Below are 24909 nucleotides of genomic sequence, written 5' to 3' on the forward strand. Positions count from 1 at the left end.
CTTACCATATGCCACCTATACATTTATGTCATCTATAAATATAAAACTCAAAATGTTTTTCTATTTATTTTTACCATGTTCTAGGGAGTAATCAGAAATGGAAAGTGAGAAATTTTAGTATAAAATTTGCCCCCTGGCTTTAACCCTACTGCCCACATAATTTCTCACTACTGTTTCTGGTTTAAAGATCATATACATTGCATACATATCATCATGAAAACCATCTGCTTAATTAATTTTTCAGTGTTTAAAGCGTATAACTTTAAAAGTTTTTAATGTGAACTTGAGATGCCGAAAGCAGTTGTTTTTTGAAATTTCTGTATCCATAGATTCCTTTTCCTGCTTAAATGGATTTCCAAATAACAAACAAATCAATGTGAAGCTGCGATGGTTGAGGGGCAAGTGAGGGAACCTAGAGAGGCCTTTCCCCACCTCACCTTAATTTCTCCATCTTTGAAAAATGCAACACTAAGGTGAAGTGGCAGGTTAAATGAAGGCTTTATAGGTGAAAATCAGTGTGAACAGATGAGACTTATATAATTTTTAGGACTGGAAGAGGCGAGGTATTATCCTCCTTTTTGTAGGGTGAATGTATCCGTCATGCGCCCACAAGGAACAGTAGAGCTGGAGACGGCCCAAGTTCTCTTGTCTCCCAGTAGAATTTTCTCTTCTACACTATCGGGTGATAATCACCTAGGAAATACTCTTTCTTGGGACATTAATATGCACTAAAAATGACGACAGCACTTCAGGTGTGATTAAGAACCTATTGGAGATAAGGTGAGGGTACATGTACTATGATTCATGGAGAGCAGCCAAAAGTGAGAGCTAGGTGAGCACCTAGAAGGGAGCCAATACGTGTCCGTCTCTCTTTCCTCCTCTGTACTCACTCCATAGCTTATTGCCATTCACTGATTAGCGTGTACAATGGCACAATGAATTATGCAAAGCTAGTTTTGCAGGAGGGGCTGTCTTGTAGTCTAATGCAGTGCAGATGGAAAGATCCTCTTTTAATCATTGTTCTCACAATACTTGGAAGCTTTTTGAGGAATAAGCACTCAGAAGTGAAAGTGAATGGCCTTCAGCAGTAAATGAATTCCTTTTGCAGGGAGGAACTGAAATCTATTTATGATGCAGATGGCTGCCCTGTGTTTGAATGCTCATCCTTGTCATCTGAGATGCATACTTAGAAACAGAATGTCTCTTGAAATGGTTGGGCTTTAGATGGTTCCACTGGAGAAATTACTTCTGCCCAGGCTGGCCCAACGTGTGTTATTATTCTTCAGAAATGGTGACAAGTATTTAAACGCCAATTCACTCCAATCATGAAAATATGTAAATTGCCTCTCTCTCCCTCTCTCTGTCTCTGATCCTTAGTTGCTTCTGAAGAGACTGAATTAGTTAGCATCCCCTTACTTTTATTAGCATAATATTAATGCAAATGATCAGCAAAGGCTTTTTAAAAAAAGAAGGCAGAAGCATAGGAAACAATAATAGTGCTCACTTCTCTTTAGTGAGGAAGAAAAAGCATTTATGATTAGGTTTCTAACTTTGGTGGCTGTGCCAAGGACCACCCACGAGGGCCTAAACAGGTACTTGTTTTTAAAATGAGCATCAGCCTGGATGGTTTACTTGCAGAGCCAATCCAAAAAAGACCCAAAGGGAAAATTTCAAACCAAAGATTATATGCTGTTACCTGTAGGTAGTTCTTCATAATTCAGATGCTATTAAGAATGTGTACTCACAGGATATATATATATATATATATATATATATATATATATATATCCATATTAGTCTATATTTCCAAGACACCACTTTGTAAAATATAGAAGGAAAAATAAAGGACTGATAGTCATTGGCCAATTCAAGGTATAGCAAAGAACTGACTTAAAGCTCTTCCCAGCAAAGGGGTTAATATAAATAGGACACTGATTAATTCTTTATTTGCTCAGAGGAAATGGACTTAAATTAGAGGAAAGTAAAGTTGAATCAAATAACAGGAAGACATTGTTGGGTCTGGAGAGAGCTTGATAAAATTAGGATGAGGTATAGCAAGGGCCTGGAATCTCCCTTCTAAACCTCTCACAGGGCTGCAAACATTTGTTACCCTTTCTGGCATCTGTGCCTGCCTCTGTTTCAGTGGAAGTGAGCACTATAGCGCCTGCTGTGTCTGTACCACCCACATAGCATGAAGCCAGTGCTGCCGTGTATTGTTATTTTCCTACATGATTTATCTCCATTACAATATGGACTTTTGGGGATCAGAGGTGAAGACCTGTGCTTCTTTGGACCTTGGACATCAACACGTTTAGTACCTCACAGTTAACGAGGAGTCAATATTTGTTGAATGAATGTATGAATCACAACTTAGTTAGCTGTTTATTATTAACAAACAAGAACCCAAGCTCCATAGCATCACTCCACCAAAACATTGATGTATTGACTGCACTCCAACTCCCGGGGTCTTTCCAGTGTCCGCTTCCGTACCTGAAATAGAAAATATACTTCCTTATGTGGATTCATTTGATTGTGAAACCATAACCACAATGATTTTCAAAAACAAAACTGACAGCATTTTGACCAACATCCATAATGGAGGAAGACTAACGAATAAATGTGGGGATTGTTGTTCAATGAAACTTTCTATTCACAAAGCTATTGGACTCAGAAATTAACATGCCTGTTTTAGATTGGTTGGCATATACTTAAGAGTTTCACAAATATAAAAGTTATGTATTTTACTTTATAGAACCAGCTTCAGCAAGTAACTAAAGTCCTTTATGAGATGGGAACCCTTAATAGTTAGCTCTCTAACATTGAAGTTAAAAAAACAAACAAGAAAACAAAGAAAAAAAAATGGTTTTAGTCTTGGATCTTTACTGTAGAGTATCTAACTATCTGGGTCTTTCTGAAGAGTTATCCTGGCAAGACAGTAAAGGAAGTTCATCTTTGATGCCATCACCCACCCTGATTACCATGGCTTTGGTACCCACTGCACAAATGTGGCCTTTTGCCCTGGGCGTACTGCCTTCTCCTAATTCTTTCACCTTCTCCTTTTAGAATTTAAATTTAGACTCTGTTCTTGTTTCTAGAGGCTCTCTTCTCTTTTCAACAGCCCCAATGGCTGATATTTTCTGCAGTGTTAGCTTCCTGAGACAACAGTTCTTTCTCCCACTTGTCTTTGCTGGTAAGGAGAAGGGTAGGGGAATCAGACCTACCTGCGATGTGAGATCCCAGGAGTCTTGGCCAATGCAGAATGTGGGGCTCAGAAAGGTGATCCAGCAGGTTTTGTTAAGGAAAAAAAAAAAAAAGAAATCAAACAACCTGGATTGTTTCTTTGGTGGGTAATGGGCATAAAGGAGAGTCCAGGTATGGAGCAATGGAAAGGGAGGAGCGAACTAGAGGTGTGGCAGAGGATGACTGGAGGTGGAAATCTTTGAGTTGGATATTGATTAAGCATCGGCTTTTTATAGAGTGCTAATAGCCTTGGGAGGAAACTCTCAAGGTCATTAACTGCATGTGGACTTCTTAGCCTGTTTCAGTTCCCACATGGAATGGCATTTTGGAACCAAATGCCATATTGCTTCTGGATACAGGAGAATTTTGCTGTCCCATGTATGCAGCAGGTGAACAATAGGCTAGCATAAGCTTGGTGGTGAGCCTGAGACTTAAGGGTTCCGAAGGTGACCAGGATAGGAATTAAACGGACAGTTACAGAACCTTCCAGGTGGGGAGATTTAATCCTCCCGGAATTTGATGTGGCTGTGGGTGGCATTTACCAGAGCTCCAGATGTCCGTGACTGTGCTAGAGTATGTGGTAATGCTAAGGAACAGCCTTAGTTATCTTTACTTATTAAATTATTTTTTTCTTTGTTGTCTGCATTTGCTCCCTCACCCACTGAGGTTTTCACGATTTCTTTCCATATAACCCTTGCCCATGCCTCGTGGTCACTGCCTTGTGAGCCCCGGTCCTATCCTCTGAGCAGAGAGTCTGTGACTTTTGCTGAAAACACTTGTTTTTGTGGGATTTTTATTTTGTTTTGGTTCCCCCCCTCTAATGTTAAGCTTAAAGTCCTCACCCCCAAGCAGAATTTTACAATTGGAAATTGCCTTGAGTTTCCCACGTTCTTTTTTGTATTTCATGTATCTTTTAGGCTACTTGCATTCCCATCTGTTTCGTGTTGGGTCAGCTCAGATTCTAAAATATACGAAGGAAAAAGCAGCCTTAGATAATCTCATTTAAAAAGGGAAAAAACTATCCTGTAATATCCACATATTCTACTTTGTTACTGACTTGCTAAAGACATGTAGAGGAAAATGTTATGGGTGAATTGTTTCTGAGCTTGACTAAATTATTTGATTAGCTGGAAATTATTTCTCCACCCTCTCCATCTTCTCCGTAGAGCTGCCTTTTAGCACCTGGCCTATAAAATGCTCCCTGGCCTTCAGTCCTTATCGGTGGAGCGTTATAGTATTTGAAGGTCATGTGGAGCTCTCCCTGAAATGACACTTTGCAGTCCACGTGAAGCAGCTTTCTCTTTTCCTGCGCAGGATTTGCCAGGCTGTCGTTGCTGCTTCCAATTGTTCTACTGTTACATTCACCAGCATTACTTTGAAATAATCTTTAAATATCCTCTCTCTTTTCATTGATATTCTTGAAACACAGATATCCTTTCACTTTTAATGTTGTCTTCCACTGTTTATCTGTGGTCTGCCTTTTGCTGGCTGGTGGAAGGTTGCCTTTATGCCTCTATGGCCTCACTGATATGGGAGATGATTTCTCTACTTATTGCAATAAATAGTCACAAAGAACTAAGAAGAGTCTGGTAATAACGCCCACATCTCTTCCATAATATGCGCACTTACTTAGCTTTAGTTATTACCAAAATGTTTTTTTTTCACCTAATTTTGCCTTTTGTCCATGTTTTTATTAGCATAGAAAAGTTGGTGTTAATCTATACTAATGAAAGGGTAATATGCTAATTAGACCAGGAGACCTTCCGGGAGACCTTCCAGATGTCCTTCTGAACAAAGCCATAGTGGCGGGGCCAAGGTAGAAGCGGTTAGGGGTGATCAGGCTAGGAGGGGAGGGCAGTTGCGGGTGATCAGGCCGGCAGTGGGGGGCAGTTGGGGCGAACAGGCCGGCAGGGGGGGCAGTTAGGGGCAAGCAGGCTGGTGAGGGGGACAGTTGGGGGTGAACAGGTCGGCAGGCAGAATGGCTAGGGGCAATTAGGCAGGCAGGTAGGTGAGTGGTTAGGAGCCAGCGGTCCGGATTGCGAGAGGGCAGTCAGACATTCCCTGAGGGGTCCCAGATTGGAGAGGGTGCAGGCTGGGCTGAGGGACACCCTCCTCACCACCCCCCCTCCCCCATGCATGAATTTATTTCGTGCACCCGACCACAGTATGTATATAAAAGTCTTATGAAAAGGCAAAAAATTTGCCCATAGGAAATAAGTAAAACCATTATTATATCCAGTACTATTCCAAAATTAAGTTAAAAGATATTAATGTTTATATTTTGTGTGTGATATCGACAAATATTCTGTTAGAACCCATATGATGGCAGACACTATAAATCAATAGTAACTTCGTGAACTAGGGGGATGTCATAAAATTGTAATTTGTCAACTTGTATTCAGTCAGCACCTCAAATGAAACTTCTGGCCAACAGTAAAACATCTATTCTGGGTTCCAGATCTTGAAGTATGTTACATTTAGTATGTGAGAGAGTTGCACACTGGCGGGCAAAAACTTATCTGTTTGTATTAATGTGGGTCTAAGGCATATTGGTAAATTGTAATAATGAGATTCCAAACTAATAGACGGCATGACAGGGGACTTTTGAATGATGGGTTCAAATGTATCAGAGAAGATGGAAAGACTCTTGGTCTTCATTAGTGAATCCTTTTCTTCACTTCACCTCTGAAAATGTGTTGAGGACTTTGATTTCTCAGAAAGAACAGAGGAGCACAGATTTGCAATGGAAAAGGCAAAAAATGTGACTTGTCAGAAGCAATAAAAGTAAATGGATAAAAACTTGGCGAAAATTTTGGATGCTGATAACTACTACCTTTGAAGCCCCATGACTTTGTGAAACAAGAACCAGGTATAGCCAGTTGTGGTGAGGAAGCTGGACTCCAGCTCAGGAAAGAACAGCCTTACTAATGGACCAGTGAGTGCAAACCCCAGGAGGACTGTGGGAAACTGAGGGAGAGGGAGGGATCTCAGGATGAGTTAGGGAGGCAACCTCCAATTACTGGTCTGAACCTATGGAAATGATTGAGCAGGGGATGAGGTGGAGGCGAGGGGGTAGCAGTGGCAGTGAGAGAGGAAGTGAAATTTTACTGGGGAAGGAATGGTATACCACAGCAGGGCCTGAAGCGTGTTAGAGTTGATTCTAAAGAAGAGGTCATGACCCAGAGGCCCATGCTGGACAGTTGTCTAAGCCACTAGTTCAGTAAGGAACTGGAAAATTCCACCTGTACCTGGTGTTAGTGTCATGTATGGTCTATCTTCTGGCAAACATTTGAATAGCTTGGTTGAATAGACATCTCAGGTAAGGTGCTCAATATATAGTAGGCATCCAACAAAGAGTTTAAAATTTGTTTTAGAGATTGAGTTGACCTGATGGAACCAGGGAATGCATCTTAACAAACTGTATGCCAGTGCTTGTTTGTGACTTAATATTAGATACAGTCTGATTTGAAACCAGCCCTTTCTTCTGTATTTTTCTACTCCCTGACAAGGAAGTCTGCTTTCAAACTAAACACCCAAGAGTTACAGATGCATAGAACAATTACTTATCAATGACCTTTTAGGGCTTTCTGATGACTGATTCTTTACTATCTACTTTTCATGTCCCCGTATTATTCCTTTATAATTTTGTGCAAGTAAATAAATAAAAAAACACGTTAGAAATTGTTGTTTTAGAGGCAGCAATGATTAATTGAACAGTCCCCAAGCATCGGTTATGGCAAGACCTTTGCTGAATCTGGGGATACCATATGAAAGACACCTGCCCCAAGGAACACAGGATTTAGGGGTAGAGAGACAAGTGTGAATATCAGCACAGGATGTGGTGAGGGCTGTGGAGAAACAGAAGGGAGAAAATGTCTTTCTTTATTCCAGCCCCCATGAAGAAAGGTACCAAGTTATGAAATTAAGTAATGCCAAATTAAGTGGACACAGATCCACCTGGAGAGCCCAAGCTTGGAATGCAAAGTAGCTGCTGGTGTCTAATCTCCAGGTAGCTCTCTAACTGACCAGAGCAAGAAATGGAAAGAGTTTGGAGATGAACTGGAAGGAACTGATACCAAAATTGTAGGGTGTTGAGTCCAAGTTCTTGTCTTGAATGAAATTGTGGACAAAAACAATTAATGGAACCAAAGTTTATTGGGAGAGGCCAGTCCTGGAAAATGTGCGGCTGGGGTTCCAGGAGCAGGTCAGTGTCCAGAGCTTCCTTTCCATATTACAGTTGGGAATAGTTTAGTGTCCAAGCTAATTAAAGTCTAATAGTCCATGTGTGGAGGCCCTCATGGCCATAAGCCACATGGGCACAGGGATGCGTTCCCCCATAACAGGAATGTCAGGTATCCATTGCGCTATGTGTGAGGGGGGCGTGGGGAGCGGGAGGAGAGAAAAGAGGAAGCAAGTGTGCTTTTAATTTAAGGGGTGGAGACAGCCTTGCTAGCTCCTGATTGGTTATCTGCAAACTGCCCATCTTAGCAATATCCATACATTTTAAAGCTTATGTCTCCTACACACACCCAGTTAATAACTTAGTAACTTCGCCTAGTTGGGCTCCTGGTTCTATTTCCCGGCCCCGTTGGTCCCAATTCCTGACTACATATAGCTTCCCTCCATCTTCTCAGTACAGCGTGTCAGGTGGATGCAATTGCTGGTGATCGATAAACCACAGTATGGTTCATTAAGCAGTGCCTCAGTGCAGTTGCTGGGCCTTGCCCATGGTGTTCTTGATGTATAAAGCCTGGACATTCTGCTAGTTCTTTTTGAGCGATGACACCAGGAAATTGACAGCTATGTGAATGTTGTACACAAGCTCATCGTCTGTCATTTTCACGTGGCCAACAGCCACTGCTTGATACAGCGCCTTCTTCATCTGGAACGTGATCATGGATTTTCTTCCATCGAGTTGGCCACCACGTTCCTATTGTGAGTCAGCAAGGATGAGAACATGCCAAGGTTATTCAGATCCGGGCCCAGGAATTCATGGGATCTGATTGATTAGAGACGCTGAAGCCAAAAAGACATTATACTTCTTGGCTAGCTTCTTGACCAGTTTCTTATTCTTATTGACTTTCTTCAGCACCTCAATGTCCATGTGGGGATATCCATGGCCTGGCCCCCTCACAGTGCTGCTGCTCCCCTGGAACACATACAGAGAATTTGGGGTGGGGAATGGACCTAAGCCAGATAGTGCCCGAGAAGTGTTTGTCCTTCTGAGGTTCATAGTTCTTCAAGCTGATCTGCAGTCCCCAGTGTCCAAAAACTTCCAGAGCTTGCGCTGGTTCCCGTGCAGGACCACCTCATAGAGGGTGTCCTGGGAAACTCTGCTGCTCATGGTTCCTTGTGGCCCCCAGACCGGAAAAGAGTGTGATAGATAATTTAAGTGCATATGCAAACACAATCGCTTATGCTCTGAACCAATGTTCCAAGATCTTGACCTTTTATGTCAAAGCCCCACTGCAGATACTTTCATCCTTTGTTTTGGAAGAAGACTTGACATTCAGATCCCTTGGTTCCCATTTGGCTACTGTTGTCCCCAACTGAAGAGGAAGAACGGCCTCATGAGAGAGATTTGGGGAACAAAGAGGATCTCACTTCTACCCAGAACTAGAGAAGACCTATGTCTGGTGGCCAATGATAGCCCATAATTTCCCCTTTATGCACCCTGTGTCTACATATAAATGGGAAGGGAGTGTTTCCAACTTACCTTGACTGCCAACTGACTCTCCCATATGACTTTCTGTCTTGTACTTTGCCTTATTTCTTGCTACTAGACTTGGGTGGTGCTCACTGCCTATATCCCTATTTTGGTGATGTTTTCATATAAATTGGTTTTGCCATAATTTTCTGTAGGAGGGATAATGCCAAGTTATCAAAGCTATCTCCCAACAGGGTCACTAATGGGCTGCTTCTGTCAGTTTCGCTTAGGCAATGTTGCATTTTTAAGAGAATAATCAGTTCATTTGCTCATTGTTTTGCTGTGAGTCAAAATTGGGTAGACACTTTGAAAGACTATTAAGTGCTATACAGATGTGAAGTGAGTTTTATTTTTAAAGAAAAAGAAAGCTGAAAGCAATAACGAATAAGTTTTATTGTTCCCTCTAAATCAAAGGGGTAATGTATGCAAAAAGTAAAAGTAAGTTTACTTGAAGTATGAAAATTAACAATATAGTTTTAAAACTATAGCAATTGGGTGGGAGAGAAGAGATGTGGAATCCTTTCCGGGGTTTCTGAAAGCTGCCTGGGTGTGAGGAGAGGCCAGTGTGACACTGCTTTCTAATCAACTTCTTACTACCTCCAGGCTTTGTCAGCGCTCTTTCTTCCTGGTTGTCAGAGCCACTTCTAATAATTACTGCTTTCAGCTAAACAATAGTAGGCATTCACTTCCAAGGGGGGAAAATGACTTGGGTCATTCATAGGCTGCAGCTCTTCATAGTCATTCAAATTCAGTGTATTCTGATGGACAGGGCTATTACAGAGTATTAACAGCGGCACCATCCCTTTATGGCAGTGATTACTTCTTTAATATCCCTGCCAAAATGAAAAAGAAAAATCTACACATCAGAAATTCATGCTGTTTTTTTTTTTTTCCAGCATAAAGGTAATATAGATGGAAAAGCAGAGTGAATTTTTAAGATATTTAAAAAATTGTAAACATCTTCAAAACAGTTAAAAAAACACACACACCTGGTGTATTGAAGTTATACTCCAGTGTGAAAAACCATATCTTAGAAAATGCATCGGAAAAGGTTTCTATGCATTTTAAAGAGGTATGGTATGATGGTTAAATGTATTTTTCTCCAGATAAGTGCAGTGGTCCTTTAAAAACATTAATTATAGCCTGTCAACAGGATCACTCTGGTTTTTGTTTTGTGAGATACAGACCAGAGAGATTGGAGCACCTAATGCAAAAAAATAAATTCTCCCCTTTCTACGCTGTTTGGTATAATAAGATGACCACTGAAGAAGAAATGCGGACTCTAATCTTGGATCTACCATCACTTTGCTGGTGACTTTGGGAAAATTTAACCCTAGAGCATCATTATCTCACTTAGAAAATGATAGGATCTTTTTAACTCTCTAGGGTCCAATATCATTCTAAAGTGTACATGTCAATAAATATGACTTTATTTAAAATATACTTGGTCCTTATGGTTGATGATAAGTCATGATCTGAGTAAGAAAAAAATTTTTTTTCACATTAAAACCAGAACAAAACAAAACAACATCAACCTTCTTTTTCGGTCTTCATCTCCCAACCCAATAACTTTTTTCCCTGCATTGGAAATACATGTATGATGAGGAGCATGAAAGAAACTATCTCTTTAAGAAAGGATTTTTTAGGAAAAGAACAAAACCAAGTCTTAGCATCAAAGGACTTCAAGAAAGCAGACTGTGGGTCACAGAAATGCCTCTGGATGAGGCAGAACCAGGAGACAGACTGGCTATGAAGTGTAGCAACAGGCCTCTTGATAGAGTGGATACATACAACAAGCAGAGGCTGGGCCAGATGGCTCAAAGAAATGTCCTAGCTCCAAATAATTTCCTTGAGATGGTTGTAGGAAGAGGTATGGATGACAAAGGAGCATTAAGGAAAATACACATTTTCAGATGCACTGGCCAAAAGGGGAAGCTTAGAGAGAACTTCTTCCTCTTATATGGATGGATAAAAGCAAATGATAAAAGACGTTGGCAAGGCAGGGGTTTTTCAATGACGTTTTTATTATTTCTCATTGTAGTATAAGTTAAATATGGATATAGCATTGGAATAAGTCCCAGTTTTGATGAAAGGCTGTAAAACTAAACTAAAATAAACAAAGAAGTAGGTCAAGAGTCACTAGGAAAGCATGTCTGCTTCTTTCAGTAAGGCTTTCTGGAGTGTTGCCCACGGAATTAAAAAGTGCTTTTTAGAAGTGCATTAGGTGTCGTTTTCTGAGAACTCCTAGAGCAGCAGTTTTCAAAGTGTGGTCCAGGAACACCTAGGGGTCTCAAGACCCTTTCAGGGGTCTAGGAGATCAAAACGATTTTCATAGCAACACCAAGGCATTGTTGGCCCTTCTCACTCTCTTTCTCTCATAAGAATACAGTGGAGTTTGGCAGAGGCTACATGACATGCAATATGGCAAAAGATTGAATGCAGAAGCAGATGGGAGAATCCAGATGTCTTCTATTAAACCAGACATTAAGGACAGTTTCAAAAATGTGAAACAATGCTACTCACCTCACTGTATATATTTTTTTGTATGGAAAAATGTAGATTTAAAAAAATGTTAAGATGTTTGTTATTACTAAATAAATTGGTATGCAACTTTTCCATTTTAATATCTAATACATATTAATGGATGTAACCTATATAAGCCAAAGCTTTTTGGGGTTACTTTAAATTTTTTAAGTGCGGAATCCTTGTAAGGTTCAAGAATGGCTGTCCTGGGGGATAAATAAATCTGAACCTTTGAAGAGGGCACAGGTGACCTTATTAATCGGTGGGAGGGCAGTTACATGGAGTTAGCAGTTTAAATCAGATGTTAGCAAAGATGCTAACTTAAGTGCCCTCTTTATGGTTACTTATGAGGCCCTTCAGGAGGAATTCTCACTTGATAACAAGCAAAGCAGTCCAGATTATTGGTCTCTTCCCATTTTATCGATGGGAAAAGTTAGGATGAGAGAAGTTAAGTGATTTTCCCAAATCACAGAGATGGTTAAGTAGAGCTGGAGCCATTTGGTACTTAGGACTCCCAGCCCCATGTTTCCATGTTCTTTCGCTGACTCTGTTGGTACTAAGATGACTCATTAACCGGCTTGTTTTCATCCACTAGAGCACAGTGTATTGCCTGATAACCTCCACCTCCTTGTGAAGAGCATTTTGTGTCAGACCAGTTTACTATTCTCTGTGACAAAAGAAATAACAGGCATTACTAATACTTTGAATAATATCGGTTCATGCGAAATTCACTGATCAGGTGAAAAATATCACAGGAAAAACAGGAGAAAATATACCTGGGGAAAAATATAGGGGCAAAAAGCCCCACAATGTATATTTTTTACCATTGATATTTTTAAAGAGAGTGGAAGGGGTGAGGGAAGAGAGAGAGAGAGAGAGAGAGAGAGAGAGAGAGAGAGAGAGAGAAATCGATGTGAGAGACACACATCATTGATTGGTTGCCGGGAATGGAACCTGCAACCCAGCTATGTGCTCTTGGCCGTGAGTGGAACCCATGACCCTTCTGTCTGGGCTGATGTTCTAACCAGCAGGCAACACTGTGTAGGGATAGAGCCTTATTTTTAAATAAACACAGCATGGGATCCTGCTAACAAGATGAAAAAGAAAGGACATTTCCTGAATTAGGGTCTATAAAGTTAGTATTTGCTGGTGACAGTGCCCATGGAAAAGGGGCAAAGTGATAATACTGTAATGTGTTGGATTGCCAGTTGCACAAGATCATGACTCTTGCAGTTACCTAGGAATCAACTTCTTTTACAGGACGGTGTCTAGTTTTGTCAGTAGTTGTCAAAGATGAGAAATGAGAGTGTTTGAAAAGTGGCCATGGGATTAGCACATAGGATTCTGGAGCAGGAGCAAGGGAGAGAGAATGAGAACAATCTTTGGCCAGTAAGTCAGGTGGGGGTGATTGGTAGTTGCCTGAGGTACAGACTGTGTTTCTTCGATTTCAGCACCATGTGTTGGCTTGGATCTTTTGGAAATATAAAATATTTCTGCTCTGTACTTCATTATGTGTAGCAGATGTTGCTTTATGTTCTTGAACCCAATTTGCAGAATGAACGTGGTATCATATTACATACTTCTAAACACAGAGGAGAGAAAACTAGTTAACTGGCCTCTTACCAGGACAGTTTTAAGAAGGGCCAGCCTTTTAGCCATTGCCTGCCTGGAGTTCAAAAGTAGAATATATTCTGAAAAGAAAAGAAGTGACATGACATGTTTATTGATGAAAATAGTAATTAAAGAATGTTCAGGTACATTTTTAGAGAAAATATAAAATGCATGGCATGCTGACTATGGAGGATCTTCTTATCTCCTCCCTACTCTGCATCCTCTATTATTTTTTTTTTAAATGTTCCCTTGTAACATTTACCAATGATTTAAAAAAATCAATCTTTCCATGATGCAGTATCTTCTTCAGGTTTTCACAGCAAACCTATTCAGCTTTTGAATAGGTCCAAATATCGAGTGGATTCATCAGCACTAAGCGATTAGATTTTTGCTTTGTGTCTGTTGTAAAAGCAGGGCTTGATATAGAAGGTGTATTTACGTAACAATGCTGTTGCTCAATGCCCTTGCATTTTTCTGCACATACTATCTTAATGGAAATTTACTGGAAAGTTCTTGCCAGAATAAACACATTCTTTCAGGAATGAAAGACTTAATGTAGTTTAAGTTCAACTGCACCTCCTTCCTGTGAGCAGGTAAACCAAATTATTTGGCATTAGTCATTATACTTCACACATTCCACAGTGCTTGTCATAGTCTTCCATGTGCTGATGGTTGTAGAAGATAGGAATAAGGTAGACAATCTTTTGTTACAGTGAAAGATAAAACAAAAGCAAGGATAGGGCCTCTATTGGACATGAACTAAACCCAAAATGAATGTGGCAGACATTATGTAAATTACCTTTAGCTAACCCGATGGAGCAGAATTAAGGAATATGAGCTGATGATCACAGAAATTTAAAAACAATTATTTGTTTTAAAGAGAGAGAGAGCTTTCTCATTCACATTTTCATTCAAGAAGCAGTGTGAACTCTCAAATGAGAACAGTGACTTTATCGAGGCCACTTGGGTGAGAGAAGGGGGAAGAGGCTGGGATACAGGGATGTAAACAGGACCTTTGGGGCAGGGAGGGAGGAAGTGGTCCTTGAATTAAGGGATGGGGGAGGCAAACAATGGACAATGGGGACTGGAGGAAAGAGATTCACAGAAAACATGTCCAGACTTCCTCCTGTTGGCCCTCGTCCTAACACTGGTCCATCTCCACCCTCCATGGCTTCTGAGCCGAGATTATAGTGATTGTTCACTCATTAATGCAACCAGTGCATAATCAAGGCAGAGAGAACCATCTTTCAAGGAATAAAACTAGACTTTAGCGTATTACATTTAAGTAGTCAGTTATATCGCATTTATTTGCATCAATAGGCAATTAAATTCTTTGATTTTTTCTAAGAAACCATTCAAATTTAATGGGTGTGTAGCTTTGACTAGAGTTTAGTGACCCCTCTCTCCCTTATGTAGTATTAAATCTGACTATTTAAAATAATTATAGGGAAGGCCAGTTTAAATGTAAAAATGTTCACATGCTATTAAAGAATTTCATTTTATTGTATTTCTTTTTATTTTCTGTATGTGCAGTAAGTAAAACCAGTCTAGCAAAGTATTACTTCCTAACATCTTGGGAGATAAAAGAACAATATGAAAATTAGAATAACAAAACACCAGTTTACCAATTATTGTCCCCACTCAAATTGTACTTTTTAAAAATTATTGAATATAAAGGACAGGCACCATAAATGATAATTTTCCTTTTTAAGTAATTAGGCTTTGTCCCTTTATCTCAATATAAATAGTATGAAACAAGAATTTAAAATTTCTGTTATATGTGGATTTTTATTATAAGGTCCTTTAATTAAATTTTAGTAGAAGGTGGCATGTGAATTATAAAGAAAAATATAGTTAACTTAAAGTCATAAAAATACCTTCACTTATTCAATTTATCCTTTTATCCATAGATGATATTAGAAATAAATGTTTAAGTGGTAACCCCAGATATTCATTCAGAATCGCCCATAAGTTAATTTTTCCAAAAAATGAAGTTTCACCACTTTGAAAAGTACATATCAGTAATGGGTACAAAAAAGTTGCTTTCTAGCCCAGCCAGTGTGGTTCAGTAGTTGAGCATTGACTTATGAACCAGGAGGTCATGGTTCAATTCCTGGTCAGGGCACATGCCCGTGCTTCTGGCTCAATCCCCAATAGGACTGAGTGTGCAGGAGGCAGGCCATCAATGATTCTCTCTCATAATTGATGTTTCTATCTCTCTCTCTCCTCCACTCTCTGAAATCAATAAAACCATATTTTTAAAAAAGGTTGCTTTCTATAGAAAAATGAACTTAATATGTCATTCTTCTATTTATGTTTTGGTTCTAAAATAAAATGTAAATTCAAATAGTACCTAATTAATTGATTTCAGATATTTGCTACATAAAGGTGGACCAAGTTTGGTTGACAGATATAAATGACAAACATGAAATACTGTGTACAAATTCAATTCCAATTTAATTAACTAGTAGCCTCTAATAAATATTTAACCTGTTGTTTTCTAAGAACAAAGTTTCAGGTATAAAGAAGTCAAAATCATTTAAGTGAAATGGAAATGGAAAAATTATTTCTTACATTGCTATTTGTTCTTCACCATACTTTTTGGGGGAGGTAAAGAATGAAAAAGTTCCTTCTACAAGCATATTATAATTAGTAGCATCTCAAGATAAATAGTTTCAAAATATATATCTCCGGTTTTATTAAGGAGTTTCCAAATTTTCAGCTCAGTCCTATGCTATGGTATTTTAGAAACGGTACTACTTCCCTCATGCACTAAAATGAACCATGTTTTCTTTTGAATTTATAGTCGCAGATATGGCCAGTACACTATGAACCAAGAAACCTCCAAAGCGAAGGAGAAGCCTCCATTTGATCGATCGAGTTCCCAGGATTCTGTGGATGAACTATCTATGGAGGACTATTGGAATGAAATAGACAATATCAAGAAATCTAGTGAGAACAGACAAGATCAAGAGGTGGTGGTCGTCAAAGAGCCTGATGGTAATAACAAACTACGTAAAACTTGTTTGGTTTGTATATGCATTTATGGGTGAATACATGGGAAGGAAGGGGGAGGACAACAATAAATAATTAAAGAGAGGGCAACCCAAGAAACATAATGCAGGTTGCCTTTCCACTTGAGAATTACCATCTGTGACAGATTTATGGATGCAGCTGCCAAATTCAAGTGGCATCAGTAAATTCCTTTCCGCTTATAAGGCCACAATCTTGTTGGCTGAGCTCACCATGTCATAGAATTTTAACGTTAGACTTGATCTCTGGAATCATTTAACCTCCCTTTGAATTCCTTCTGTGGTATCCTAGCCAAATGGTCACATGGCTTCCAGTGAGGGTAGATGCTCATGGAAAGCTCACTGCCTTGCAGTGTTACTGCTTTTCCTCCAGTCAGTCAGCTTGAGTTGTTCTGATGTTCTCTGTTTCATTGATTACAATCTGCTCTACTCCCTTTGACTCACATGCTGTAGTTTTGCGTTTTGAAAGAGTAGAACAAAGTCTATTCTATTTTTACATGATAGCCTTTCCAATGTTGGAAGATAGTTATTTTGTTACTCACCAAGTCTTTTCTAGAAGGAAAAGAGATTCATGTGAATTATTCCTTGTGGGAGGTTTTTACTCCCCTCACCCCTTAAGTTTCACACTATTCTTAGAAATATGTTTTTATTAACTTTATAGAGAGAAGAAGAGAGAGGGAGAGAGAGAAACATCCGTGTGAGAAACATCAATTGGTTGCCTCTGTACACACCCCCATAGGGGACTGAACCAGCAACCTGGGCATGTGCCCTGACTAGGAATCGAACCTGCGACCTTTTGGTTCAGGGGACGACACACCATACTACATCTTTTAATCTTTTAAATTCAAGCAGTCATTAAGTTTTAATGTCCAATTTTGACATCTATTATATAGTTTTCTTTCTATGCCTTGGGCCATCCATAAGTTTGTAAGTATGCCTTTGGTATATAAGTTGATATAAATGCTAAAAAAGTAAGAGCCACAGTCAGGACCTCATGACCCACTAATAGTGATCTTCTTTTCAATGGAAGACTTCTTCACGAAATGACTGAGCATTGATTTGTTTAAGCAGAGAAATCTAACTTAAAAGGTCTTTCTCCTTTGTTATAGTATTGCTTGAAAATTTTGCCAATAATATTTTAAAAAGAAAAATTGGAGATTTTTCTTTATATTTCTTAGATTTGTAAAATAAAATTATAATTCATTCATTCTTTTGTTTGGGTTTTCTTTCATTTTTTTTTTCTCACCTTACCAGTAAAGTCAGACTTATTTGTGATAACAGTATCAAAACCTTTCTGTCTCAGTGGACACAGCACAACAGTGACCTGCTGAATAAGGAGAAAACATTCTACAGGAAACAGCATTCAGGCCTGACACATTCCCATGTGTCATTAGCTATTTCACTTTTTTTTTTTTTACAGTGAGAGAATTCTTTTTTAAAAAATTTATCTTTATTATTAAAAGTATTACAGATGTCCCCTTTTTTCCTCCCATTGACCTCCTCCACCCGACCTCCAGGCCTCCCCATACCTCCCACAGGCCTTCACTGCACTATTGTCTGTGTCTATGGGTTATGCTTAGATGCATATACATTTTTTATTAATCTCTTCCCTTCCACTCCTTCCCAGCCTCCCTCTGAAATTCATCAGTCTGTTCCATGCTTCCATGTCTCTGGATCTATTTTGTTCATCAGTTTATTTTGTTCCTTAGATTCCACATCTTTTTCCAAGATGAAAATAAATTCATAGATAGTTGTTCATTATGTGATTAACAAGAAAAACTAGGAATGTTTTTACATGTCCATGTCTTTTCTTTGACTTTAAATTGAGTTTTACCTCTATTTTTTAGTGGAACAAATGATTCGATATCGTAATATTGTTTATCATGGCAGTATCAGCTTTTCCCCTGGCAATTTGGTTTTATACACCTTCCTGAGTTCTACCTTAACCGCATTAATAAGAATGGCTGAATTTATGTCAGTAGTAAAGAGTTTTTGTTGCCGGGCATGCAAAATGTCTGGCATTACATTATGTTTCTTGAAGCCAAGGTTATTAATACTTGATTTCTACCCTCAAGGAGTTTACATAGTGTAGAAGGATAGACAGGCAAAACTAGTCAGTGCTACATCATGTGATACAAGCTATAATGGAGCCCTGCAAAGCTCGTCCCATATAACATTCTCACATTTGCTCCGGAGGCAGCCAGGACAGCTGTGCTGTAGGTTACAGATGAGAAAAAGAAGTTAGCGTGAGGCTAAGTGACTGGTCCAAAGTGATGTGGCTATTGAGGTGTAGACATAGGTATGGATTCAGGTCTTTTGTGTCCCAAGTAGTAGGCTTTCACTTTCCTCTATACACTTGGTGGTTGGTGTGAATCTGTTCTGTTTTTCTGTCATTTTTATTAGCTCTCAGACAATATTTGCTTTACCGTTTACATCCTGCGTTTAGTGGTTTAAGTTGATCTAGTTGTGTAATTTGTTGCCTATAAGGTATTTTTGTTTGTTTGCTTCTTCTTAAAATAGTGTGTATGGTTTTTTTTAATTTGTAGAAAACATGAGTCTGATGTGCTGACTAGGGGAATTAAAAAATTAATTTGAAATGGATTGGTCCCTGCTGTCCAGATGCTCTTTATTTCTTCGTCACACTCCCTGTCAGCAACAGTGAACAGAGAAAACAAACCTTCCCATCAATTAGCATTGACCTCGGGGTTGGTGCTGAATTTAAGCCAAGAAGCAGGGCTTTAATGGATATCCCCAGTATTGACTTCCTTCTATACCTTGATGGAAATAAGTTATATTTTCATTGCTTGCTCATCTCTGGAAAGGGAACAGTATTATCTTCCCACAGTTAATCTGCAGAGAAGTTATAGAGGTTAATTACATGTGAAGCCATTTAAATTTTTTAATTGAGTATGTATGAAATGCATCTAAAACTTGGTATCTTTGTAGCTGGAGTCTATGGCATTTGTCCAAGTTCCAGATAATGATTGTTCGCACTGTGGTTCGGTTGCAATAGAAGAGTTTCAGTAAGCTTAAAAAATGTACAAGTTCTCATATTTTGGGATCTTAAATATCGTTTTTCTCTGTCTCAGAGGGCGAACTGGAAGAAGAGTGGCTGAAGGAGGCTGGTTTGTCTAATCTCTTTGGAGAGTCCGCTGGAGATCCCCAAGAAAGCATGGTGTTTCTATCAACATTAACCCGGACCCAGGCAGCAGCTGTTCAGAAACGGGTAGAGACCGTCTCCCAGACCTTAAGGAAAAAGAACAAGCAGTACCACATTCCTGACGTCAGAGACATATTTGCTCAACAGGCCGAGTCCAAAGAAAAAGTAGGCGTTGTTGGTTTTTGTTGTTGTTGTTTTGTTTTTATGTTAAAGCAAAGGAATAACTGCTTAGAATCATCTAGACCTTTCCAGTTTAATTTAAATCATGGAAAACAGAATGCGCACATTACATGCCAGGCACTGGAGCTCTGTGCTGGCAGGGATCAAGAGGGACTTGATCCCTGTCCTCCTTCTAGGAGTGAATGCTGATGGGGCAGAAAATTAAACAAGTTACAATTCGGTCTGATCATCCTTGTGCGAGGTGTCCTTGGAGCGTTAGGAGTGGCCCTACACCCCCGCCCACACCAGGCAACGTGACTACTAATTGTTACTTACAGAAAAGTAGGAGGTAGGGGATTCTCCCTTATCTATTAACTCTTGTAGGAATGTTTGCTCTTTCCTAGACTCATTTGGTGATGATTGGAAGTGAGATGTGAGGGAGCTAACTGCAGTGGAATTAGAAAGCAGGGACCCCGAAACATGGAATAATGTTCCTTTTGTATCTAGCACTTAGCACGGTGCCCAGCACATGGAAGATTTGATTAAAAATTATTAAGGTGCCGAAACCGGTTTGGCTCAGTGGATAGAGCGTCGGTCTGCGGACTGAAGGGTCCCAGGTTCGATTCCGGTCAAGGGCATGTACCTTGGTTGCGGGCACATCCCCGGTAGGGGGTGTGCAGGAGGCAGCTGATCGATGTTTCTCTCTCATCGATGTTTCTAGCTCTCTATCCCTCTCTCTTCCTCTCTGTAAAAAATCAATAAAATATAAAAAAAAATTATTAAGGTGATGAATTTATTAGTGGAAGCTGTTGGAGTCTGGTAGAAGCTGTGGCACTCGTGAATGAAAAGATGTCAGGGAAGACATGGTAAAGTAGGAGACCTATGTTGCCTAGAGCGGTGCTACTCAAAACAGCCAGTTGGTGGACTATGTAGAAAATAATATCCGTTCCTTCATCAGGAAAGTCTTAGTACCCACTTCTCTCCCCCTCCCACCCCCCAAAGTCACTGAATTAAATGATGCCTATTCTCAATGACACTGAATCGCTCTGGCCTAGAAAACCCAGTGGGGCAGTTGGAATGAGCGCAAACAAAAGGCATCGTGAACTATGATTGCAGTGATAATAACAGCAATAATAATTGCTGCCACTACTGAACGCTCACTGTGCTGACTACTTTCCTTGCCTTAACTAATTGATCCTTACAGCTGTCTTTTGGATAAATTTACTGTTTTCCTTCTATGGCTGAGGCTCATAAACTTTAAGTAACTTGCTCAATGTCCCGTAGATAGAAAACCCAAATTTGTTTGACTCTAGTATGTGTTTTTAACCACTATGCTTCCTGCTTATATCTGGGTTTCCATACATTCTTCTGATAGTAAGTAATCAGAACGTGAGACTATTTACACTATAAATAAAAATTAACAAAAATTTCATGATTCTTTATAGAAATGAGGGAATGAAAAGGCTTATATTTAAGGTAGTTTTCTGTCATGTAGAGTTTTTTTTTTGCTTTTAGTAGACATTTCATTCTTCTAAGAAATCTTTGATAGTTGCAGATTTCTTCTCCATTTACATGGTCAATTGTGAGGCAAATCCAGTCCTTTTTAAAAATTTTTTAAAAATATTTTTATTGATATCTGAGAGGAAGGGAGAAGGAGAGAGAGATAGAAACATCAATGATGAGACTGAATCATTGATCAGCTGCCTCCTCCTGCACGCCCCACACTGGGGATCGAGCTCACAACCAGGCATGTGCCCTGCCTGGGAATCAAACCCTGACCTCCTGGCTCATAGGTAGACACTCAACCACTGAGCCATGCCAGCCGGGCAAATCCAGTCCATTTTACGGTTTTGGGGTCACTGGATTGTTCCAGGCAGGAGTCTTGGAGCTGAGGCAGTCAAGCACTTGCTTACCCCCACTGTTTATTTGGGACATCCACTGGAATTGAAGAACATAACTAGGTTTCTAGCTCTTAGAAAAATAAATGGTTAGGAACTATAGTATTACCAAAAAGGAGTAAGAGGAAGTCAAAGAGGAGGGGGACAGAGAGCTGAGCCTGAGCAAAATACATATTGTGGGATTCATGCCAGTTTCCAAGAGGCTGTTGCTACTCGGTGCTAGAAGCAGGATTTTTCAGCAAATCCCCGGTAATGCCTAAACGACATGGTTTGAGTTCAAGGTAATTGGTAGATTGTATCATCTGATGGAGTCATGTAATTTAAAATAACATTAACTTGCTTACACTGCATGCCTTTAATTGAAACTGCCGCCCATTAGAGCCATATCCTCCACCCCTCAAGCAAACGTGAGCCAGCCATCTTCACCCCAGTTCCTCTGTTCTCAAATAAGTCCATGTTCAGCTCTTCCATTTTAAATGCTTCCTCATGAAGCCCTTGCTGACACCAGGAAACATAATACAGAAATGAGTACCATCTGCTCTGTCATCTTCAATTGCTGAGGAAAACAATTCCGACCACATGCTCTAAAGTGTGTGTTCGTATGTACGATTAGGATCACTCACTGTGTTCCCTGTGCTGTGGAGGGCTTGTGGGCAGAGGGAGGGGGGTGGTATTGCCCAGTCCCGAGGGGGACTGGAGTGGGCCATGACCCTGTCCCACGTCTGGGATTTGGTAGCCGCCATACACTCTCCCGGGTGCCCCAGCCTCTAAGTCCTGCAGGAACGGTGACTATGCACCTGACCCAGTGTGTTTCTAGACTCTTCTTTAGCCTGCAGGGAGGGAGGATCCTTGGCTCAAAGCTTGAGGAGAAATGTATGGTGAGGGCGACCCCAAAGGCCACCTTCTTTTGTGTAGAAATGAAAATCCGATCGAATGATTATTTAAAAAATAATTCATTCAATTAGACGTCTGTGTGTGATTGATGGACCCCTCTTCCTGCTTCCTGAGCTCGTTCTGGAGCCCGCCGTGGGGAGGAGGAAGCTGCCTGGCCACACTCACTGGTGAGAAGGGTCAGCAGGTTTGACTGTGTCCCTGAGCCCTTGGAGGGCTGCATTCCTCAGATATCACTGCCCCAACCCCTTGAAAAAAGGGGTTCCTTTGAATATCTGTGCTCTTAATACCCATTTGGTAATTTAGTTTTAATTTATCTCACATTTATCGCTAGATTTTTTTAAATTAGAAGATTTTTATTACCCACCTGTCACCTTGTAATTTTCTTTTATAATAATAGCCTTATTGAGATATAGTGCACATACCATCCCATTCATCCACTTAAAGTCTACAATTCAGTGCTTTTTAGTATATTCACATATTTGCAGCCATCACCACCATCAATTTTAGTACATTTCCATCATTCCCCAAAGAAAGCCTATAACCTTTAGCAGTCTTTCCTTATATTTCCCTCTTTGCCCCTAGGCAACCACTTATCTGTTTTCTGTCTCTCTGGTTTACTTTTTCTGGGTATTTCATAGAAATGGAATCATATAATATATGGCCTTTATGGCTGGTAACTTTCACAATGTTTCAAGGTTCATCTATGCTGTAGCATGCATCGGTACTTTATCGAATAATATCCCATCGTGTGAATAGACCATTTCGTTTGTGTACTCATCAACTGATGGATATCACTGGCTTTTTGATTTGTTTGTCTTTTCCCCTCAACTAAACAATGGCCTCCTTGGTAGCAGGGACATTCTTGACATTCTTCATGTTCCCCATGATGCTTAGTATTGTGTCTTACAAGTTGTGGGTAATCAAATATTTATTGATTATAACCATAGTACATTTTCCCCTGTGATTGCTATAATTCTGAATACATTTCTTATTTCTAAAGGTTAGTAATGGAATTATTTACAATACCATTTTTCTGGTTGTGAGTTGGAGATGACTAAATGGCCCATTTTCTATCTTTAGGCTCCAGATGGCACTGAATCACAGTCAGCCAGAACAAATGAAAACAAATACCAAGGAAAAGATGGTATGTTGGACCTGTTCTCTTGTATTTTCCCATTTATTAGTATAACAAACAGAGACAGCCTTTTAAAACATTCACTTTCAATTCTAGTAAGAAAATTTTAGTAAATTAGTGATAGAAAGTACCCAAGTAGTTAGTAACAGAAGGCTGAGCACATAGTGAGCCTTTGATGATGATGATGGTGATGATGATGATTGGTTAATGTTTGTGTGTTTATCTGTCCTAACATCTCTATACTTAGTCACTTTCCCTGAAAGCTTACCATGTGCCAGGTACTGTATGGAGATGTTTACCTAATTTAATACACTCAAGAACTCTATGCAGTAGGTATTGTTTTTAACCCATTTTACAGATGAGAGAACTGGTAAAGTCACTTTCCCAAAGCTATACAGCTAACAAGTGGAGCAGTGAATTTGAAATCTTGTTTTCAAATCATAAGTTCTTAATTCATGAATGGATGACTTTTAAGAAAGTTTAGAAAATATTTTAAAAATATTTAAGATATTTTGGACAATTGATTATAATTCTCCTTTATACTTCTTTTATATCTGTTATTTGAAAAGTAGATTAGAAATTCAAGGTATGGATGAATATAAATATTAAGACTTTATTAGTACTTATCAAGAAAGAATTTATAGCCCTGACCAGTTTGGCTCAGTGGATAGAGTGTCGGTCTGCGGACTCAACGGTCCCGGGTTCGATTCCGGTCCAGGGCATGTACCTTGGTTGCAGGCACATACCCAGTAGGGAGTGTGCAGGAGGCAGCTGATCGATGTTTCTCTCTCATCGATGTTTCTAACTCTCTATCCCTCTCCCTTCCTCTCTGTTAAAAATCAATAAAATATATTTTTAAAAAAGAAAGAATTTACAGCTATTTCATTTATTTACAAAAAAAAGGAAAATGTTCTAGATTAAAGTAATGGGCTTAAGCTTAAAAATTTGATTTTTAATGTGTTGTTATTTAAAAACTTAACAAAGTTTCATTTATGTTCTTAAGACCTGGGGCCTGAAATGTCCATGCCATTAGTAATGTTGTGTTTGGATTGGAAATAGTTGGGCAGGAGTATCAGGTAGACGGTGGAAGACTGGGAAGGGTTCCCAAATGTCCTGTAAAAATCAGGAGTTAGTCCAAGATTATACGAGGCATTTTGAAATCTTGGAGCATCCAGAGTCTGTATTTTTTCATTCTTCCATACTTTTCTGAGAACTCTTCTGCACCCCGGCCTTCCACACACACACACACACACACACACACACACACACACACACACACACACACTGATACACATGCATCTGTATATCTGTAAATGTGTGTATTCACACAAACATGTCTTTAGATTTATATCTATAAAAGCACTTGCTTTTACTATAGTGTGGAGGTTTCTTTAGTTGCATGTTTTTTTTTTGTTTTTTTGTTTGTTTGTTTTTAATCAGAATGAAATTACTAGATGTTTCCCCAAGTCTACATACCAGCAAACATTGAAATGGCAAGCAAACTGGAATCCCCAGTGCTGGCTGGCTAGAGAGCTTGGTCATGAAGAGAG

The 24909-nt window shown here is 39.6% G+C and overlaps 1 protein-coding gene and 1 pseudogene across 1 annotated transcript in view; one reads left to right on the forward strand and one right to left on the reverse strand.

Annotated features, from left to right (window-relative positions):
• Window positions 1-24909, forward strand: part of ARHGAP18 (Rho GTPase activating protein 18) — a 123327-nt gene that overhangs the window by 48502 nt on the left and 49916 nt on the right. Inside the window, exons 2-4 of the mRNA XM_008138438.3 lie at window positions 15888-16081; window positions 19203-19438; window positions 23305-23368. Coding sequence (XP_008136660.2) covers window positions 15888-16081; window positions 19203-19438; window positions 23305-23368 — 494 coding nt within the window. The remainder of the gene's footprint in view (window positions 1-15887; window positions 16082-19202; window positions 19439-23304; window positions 23369-24909) is intronic.
• On the reverse strand, window positions 7943-8584 carry LOC103283204 (60S ribosomal protein L10a-like; annotated as a pseudogene).

This window comes from Eptesicus fuscus, chromosome 10 (genome assembly GCF_027574615.1).
Source record: "Eptesicus fuscus isolate TK198812 chromosome 10, DD_ASM_mEF_20220401, whole genome shotgun sequence".
Classification (NCBI taxonomy): Eukaryota; Metazoa; Chordata; class Mammalia; order Chiroptera; family Vespertilionidae; genus Eptesicus; species Eptesicus fuscus.